Consider the following 6,545-nt stretch of genomic DNA (forward strand, 5'->3'; position numbering starts at 1 on the left):
CGTAAGACCTCCGTTCATCTTCGGAACACAAATTAAGATATTTTTGATGAATTCTGAGAGCTCTCTGACCCTCCCATAGACAGCAATGTAATTACCACGATCAAGGTCCACAAACGTAGCAAGAAGATCGGTAAAATAATCATTGTGATATCAGGGGTTCAACTGTAATTTTACGAAGCTACGAGAATACTTTTCAGTGTTTCCCCTAGGTTTACGGCTTAGGGAAGGGGGATGTTCCGTTTTTTTTCTTCTTTTTTCGGGACTCCTTTTTATTGGTTAAATTACATTTTATTAATCAAAAAGCATGTCGAATTAATTAAAATCATGAAACTTAAACAATTTAACATCAATTTATTAAAAGTTTAACAAATATTACATGTTTAGGGCCCTATGAAATGTTTTATTTTTCCAACCTTATGTTTTATTGTAACCAAATTCTGTTTTAGCATGTCTAATTATTTGAAAGCATAAAAATGTCCTTGCTATGTTTCTGGACCTTGATCGTGGTAATTACATTGCTGTCTATGGGAGGGTCAGAAAGCTCTCGTATTTCATCAAAAATATCTTAATTTGTGTTCCGAACATGAGGTCTTACGGGTTTAGAACGACATGAGGGTGAGTAATTAATGACAGAATTTTCATTTTTGGGTGAACTAACCCTTTAAATGTTTAACTAATAACTGCTGAATTCTGATTCCAGAACAAAACTTCATTTTCAGAATCTTCTAGAAAATAGATTTAGCCACATACTTACATTTTTCAACTTGATGTTGCCCCACTCGTCATCCTGGCGAACAAAAGTTAAATAAGTCAAACAGAGGACAGCAAAATACTAATGTTCTCAATTACAGCTCACAGCCAGTACCTTCAGCGTTCCGCCTTTCACCATGACTTTCTGTCTCTCTGGCTGAACCCCCGTTAGAGCGAAGAGCTGGGCTTTGAACACCATGGGAGGCTCCTCTGTATTCAGCTCCACCGCATCAAACTTCTCCTTTCCCCATTTCACATTCACTAAGATTGCAAAAACAAATGAAATAAATCAAGACACTTCAGAGATACAGCAAAATCATTCAGTATCTGCTGATAATAAAAAGAAAGAAACTTTTTCACCAACAGTGATTTTCGCAATTATCATCAGTTATTAATTATTAACTTGTTTTGGAATTAAACTAACTAGTTAACGCTGCTAAAAGAGCGTTTCTAATACAAGGTCTTAAGGAGTGACAATACATTTGCTGTAATCAATCTCTCTATATTTTTTCCCCTCTTTTGGTGAGTTGTGGTAATGTTGTTATCATAGATTTTTTTTTTTATTGGAGCAAACTGGAGTGTAAAAAGCACATCTCGAATTCATCACGATACTAGTTTACCCATCTCTGACGACTTTTGCTTCTGAAAACGCTGAAATGTGATAAGGGTCCATAAAGGAAACATCCCAAATGTGTGGTACAGGTGAGACTCCAGGAACAGCTTTAAAACAGCCAGCTCACCCAAAAGTGAAAATTCAATAATCTTCCACTCAAAAATAAGTTTAGTTTTTTTTGTTCTGTTTGGGTGGGAAACAAATATTAATAGCATAACGAAATGAAACTGCACTTCAACACTTGTGCATCATTATATGTCATGTGGGACTGTACTTAAACCTGCGAGCCAGAAAGAAAATAAACTTTTATGCTGTTCTTCAAATTAAAACCCCTTAACGGTCACCGTCCCACCTGTGGGACGCTTGGCACTCTTTTTTGTTGTTGTCCTTTTCTCTATCAAATCCTTTAGTAATCATCATAAATCATTTGAAAGCTTAGAAGCCCAAGATTCATCCCGTGGGAAATCGGGAATTGCGTTACCATGGAAATGGTACTTTAAAATCTTTTGGCGGTCTCCTCCCCCTTAGTGGGCGGTTTCAAGTGTCATATTACAAAATGCATTACGCTCTTTTACAATCAAAACTTTTTATAATCTTGAAAAAAGACATATCATTGGAAAGGTCCGAGTCTCAGGATAGAAGTAATATTGACAGAGAAATCTAGACATTTGTGACAGAGCATAACTTTTTGATACTTCAATTCTTTTTAAAAATTCCACTTTTGCGATAATCAGCTGATTTTCTTCTTTAAAAAGAGACCTTATGCCTGTATTCCAAAGTGTTCATAAATTACAACAATTTAAGTTTGGATAGTGCACCTGCATGCCTATTTTAAAAAATGGGGGGGGTGACAGTTAAGGGGTTTTTAAACTAACATAGGACTTCAGAAAGTGCACAATTCTAGGAGGCATTTCCCACAATTTTTGCCTATTCTTTAAAAATAAGCAGCTTTAACATTCTGCAAAACATCTCCTTTTATGTTCCAAGGATGAAAGGAGGTTGTGGAATAAAATGAGGTAAATAGTAAATAATGACAAAATTGACATTTTTGGGTGAACTGTTCCTTTAAATGTTTGCTTGAAACCCCATTAACACAACTGATAAGTGATGTCTACACACAAGACAAACTAACCACATGAGAGACTTACTTTGGTCTACAAAAATATAGCTTTAACAGATCTATCACTGGAAATACATTAAAATGAACGCGTACATGTGCCATGTAGTTCGCTAGACACTTCAATGCATGTTGCATTAAGTTCTATAGTAAATTCTGCATAAATGTGGGCGTAAAGTATGTATACAGTATACTGTTCAATAATACTGTCTGTCGATTGAAAAGTGCTATAAGTTTAAAAGGCATTTTAATAAAGTGTAAGCCGCCTAGCCGGCATGATAACATGCATCACCCATATAATGATTTATATTTCAGACAATAAATATCCATATAAAATAATAAACGCTTCTCCTAAATAAAAGGCACGCCAGAAGGCTTGCTATGGGATTTCTGCTTCTTTATTTAGCTCTTCCCTGTTTTAAAACAGAAACTATCGCTTGAGGCCTGAAGCTAATGTCTAATGCTAACGGCGCTGCCTCTTCTCGCGCATCTCTCATCGTTTAAAAACCAACTATGATTTATGTAAAATCATCTTGTAAACAGACCTGTAAATACGGGCATCTTTCTCTTGACTTGTCCTGTATTCAGCTCAACTCTAAAGACCGGTTTTAAGTTGGGGTGCGGAAGGTTTGAGTGTCTGCTAACTTCATTCAAACAGCAGCCCACAATGACGCTGCAACTGCATGATGACTCGCTCGATGATCTCGGCGCGCGACTAAGTAGACTTCATGCGAAATTACTATGGCAAAGGTTTGGGTTATAAATATTAATAAGGTCTCGAAGACGTTGCTTGGTGCACGGTGAAGGACTTATTCACGAATATATTAATTACATAATGTTGACTCTGCTTGGTTACCTTCCAGTGGCAAAGGCTTGGATAATGAATATTAAAAACCAAGCAATCCCATTTAATAAAGCTACTATGCCACTGGAGGGAGACCGTCAAAAACCAATAACAGAAACGACTATTTGACGTCTGCGAGACGAATTTTTTAGAGTGTTTTCTCATCTGCAATACCTCTATAGGACGTTTCCTATCAGATGTCAAATAGACGTTTAGAAAATGTCTTTAAGATGTTTATGATTTAGAATGTATGTAAAACTGACATCTTAGAGACGTCTATCAGATGTTTGCACACAGCAGATGCTTTCCAGATGAAGAGATCTTTAAAAGACATCCCTGATAGCACACGTACATCTCGGAGATGTCTATTTGACGTCTGCATGACATCTGCAAGACGTATTTTTTAGAGAGTTTGCTCATCTGCAATAGGTCTATAGGACTTTTCCTTTTAGATGTCAAATAGACGTCTATTAGATGTCTTTAAGATGTTTATGATTTAGAATGCATGTAAAACTGACATCTTAGAGACGTCTTTCAGATGTTTGTAGACAGCAGATGCTTTCCAGATCAAGAGATCTTTAACAGACATCTTGCAGACGTACGTGTGCTATTTGGGATCTTGCTATCTGGGAAGCAGTGGAGCAACAAATCACACCATGAACTTCTGCAGTAATAGCCTACTGCATTAATATCGTGGTCGCTACACTTTGAAACCCATCAATAATACACACCCTGGACCGGAAGCTAGTGCATCATAGGGACTCAAATCAGTGTTTCAACTTTCAACTGAACATCTCACCTGACATTCGCTCCTTCGTTAGCTAGAATGAACTCTAGGGAAACAAATACAGAGCTGTGTAGATTACTTGAAAATTGTAATCCATTACTGATTCCAAATTACATCACAAAAAATGTAGTTAGTAACGTAATCCATTACATTACACATTTTAGGTTTTTCGTTACATTTGATGTAATTAATATGCCTGACAGAAACAGAAATGTATTATCAATTAAATATCGTTCTGCCGTTAAGTGCATCTGTTACACAGTCTACGTTATACTCCAGCTGACATGCGGTGACATGTTCCACGACAATGTCAGTGACACTGACACAATCGCTTTCAGGAGACCATAGCACCTGTAATGGCTTCTTCGCACAGTGTGCCCTTATTGTCAGCCATCATTTCCTTCTGACACAGCCAAAAATTACTTACATTATCACTCTTCTGTCTGGAAGAGGCCTGTCCTGGGCTACAGTTGTCTCCGAGGCCAGCAGCCCCTTCTGTTCCAGTTACTCCTCATTTGTTAAGAAATTTAGATTGGTGTTCAACCATCCACTCCGAGGCCTTGAGGCCTCGAAGGGCAGTTGTAGTGTGGCAGAATATGCCATTCAGTTCCCCAGCATCGCAGCAAAAAGTGGCTAGGATACAGAGGCAATCATTGTGTGTTTCCAGATCGGTCTCTCATACACCAACACCATCCAGGATGAACTTGCCACCAAAGACCCCGCTGACATTCACAAGGTCCCATAGATGTGGCAGCCATAAGAGACTGGAGCCATAAGTTTGTCATCCCAACACCTATACATCCAGTGGTTCAAATCTCCCAAGAACCCCCTAAACCTGTGCAGCTGGGAAGTACCAGGATTCCCCCTGCTGAACATGACAGCCGCATGAGGGGGCAGTGCTGCCTTTACTGTGGCTTATCTGGGCACTTTCGAGTCAGCTGTCCCGAGCTTTTGGGAAAAGCTCTGTCCTCTGCAGTTACCCTAGTTTCCCTAATGGCTACCCTTCACCGATTCAGGAGGATTATTCCTTCAGTCAATACCATTTTTTGCAGGCCTGGGTGGAAATGGAAATTGTAATGAGCTGTTCCCTAGCCAAGGAGCTCAGTATTCCCTATGAGTCTCTTCCTTCTCCTCTGGCTATTGCTGCCCTGGACGGATGGCCTTTGGGTCATTTCTAACTGGCTCACACAAAGCCCCCAGCAATTACTGGGTTTTCCAATTTCTATTCAAAATTACCTCTCTGACGGCATTAATCTCCAACGTGTCTCAATGGCTCAGAGGCTGGAGGGAGTGGCTTTTCCATTTGTGGTGTGGACTGACCACAGGAACCTGGAGTATATACAGCTGGCTAAACGGCTGAACTCCAGGCAGGCTCAGTGATCCACACAGTAGTGGACGAGTACTCCAGGGTGGTTCATTTCATGCCCCTGCCCAAACTCCCCTCTGCCGAGGAGACGGGAGATCTTGAACCATGTCTTGCAGATTCATGGTCTTGAAGTGTTCTCTGACAGGGGGCCCCAGTTCGTCTACCGTTTCTGGAGGGAATCTGCCAGCAGATTGGCACTGCCACCAGTCTGTCAAGTGGACAAACCAGGATCTCAAGCAGATGACCAAGAAGCCGCTCGTTCATCAGAGAATTCCATTGTGGCCGGTCATCTCAACCCCCTGGACTGTCAGGTGGCACCCCTGGGATGGGGTACTACTGTCAGGTTTCAGATTTGATCTTCTTTCCTCCTCTCTTTTTGTTCTTCCTGTCTGTCAACCGGTCTTGTTATTCTCTGTTTTTGTGTGCCTCTGTTGGATCTCTTTAATGTGCTGTCTGCCTCTCAGGTTGTGATCGTTTGCCTGCCCTGACTTCACTCCTACTCACTCCTTTGCACTGTTCGCTAACTCGTAACTCAGCGACTCGGCCTTTGGATGTTCTGTTTCATTAATAAAGTTTGATTTGGTGCATTTCTCTGCTCTTGGGTCCCCTTTTCCAAAAGTACCTGACATCAGGTTTATGGTAGTTTATGGCAGCTAAGACCATCTTGGGCAGGTTTTAGTTATTTGTTCAGCAGAGATATTTTTAGGCTTTATTTTTAAGGAAAATAAACTGTTTATTGTGAATTTGATATGATTAAATGCAGTACATTGGACATTAAACTCCCATTGTCTGTCTTTAAGTACAACAAGGAAATATTATCACATAATACAGTCAAATGGGAAACACTTTGGGTTATATTTGACATTGGTTAAAATTAATGTCAATACGCACTGTTTTATAGCATTTGTTAATCTTGGTTAATATCATTTAAACATGTATTAGCCTATTATACTTTGGTATATTTAAAAAAGTTGAATTCTCATTAGTCCAAGCAATATGAAAATCTACACTTGACCTTCTAACACAAGCACTCTCTATTCTATTTACTTGTTTTCTTTTTTTATTTAT

The 6,545-nt window shown here is 39.4% G+C and overlaps 1 protein-coding gene across 1 annotated transcript in view; it reads right to left on the minus strand.

Moving 5' to 3' along the window:
* Positions 1-3,195, minus strand: part of usp14 (ubiquitin specific peptidase 14 (tRNA-guanine transglycosylase)) — a 10,013-nt gene extending 6,818 nt beyond the window's left edge. Inside the window, exons 1-3 of the mRNA XM_016516717.1 lie at positions 3,026-3,195; positions 866-1,011; positions 755-787 (exon numbers count right to left, since the gene is read on the minus strand). Of these exons, the coding sequence (XP_016372203.1) occupies positions 755-787; positions 866-1,011; positions 3,026-3,041 (195 nt within the window). The 5' untranslated portion in view covers positions 3,042-3,195. The remainder of the gene's footprint in view (positions 1-754; positions 788-865; positions 1,012-3,025) is intronic.
* Positions 3,196-6,545: the final 3,350 nt, after the last annotated feature.

This window comes from Sinocyclocheilus rhinocerous, unplaced genomic scaffold, assembly GCF_001515625.1.
Source record: "Sinocyclocheilus rhinocerous isolate Xijiao unplaced genomic scaffold, SAMN03320098_v1.1 scaffold807, whole genome shotgun sequence".
Classification (NCBI taxonomy): domain Eukaryota; kingdom Metazoa; phylum Chordata; class Actinopteri; order Cypriniformes; family Cyprinidae; genus Sinocyclocheilus; species Sinocyclocheilus rhinocerous.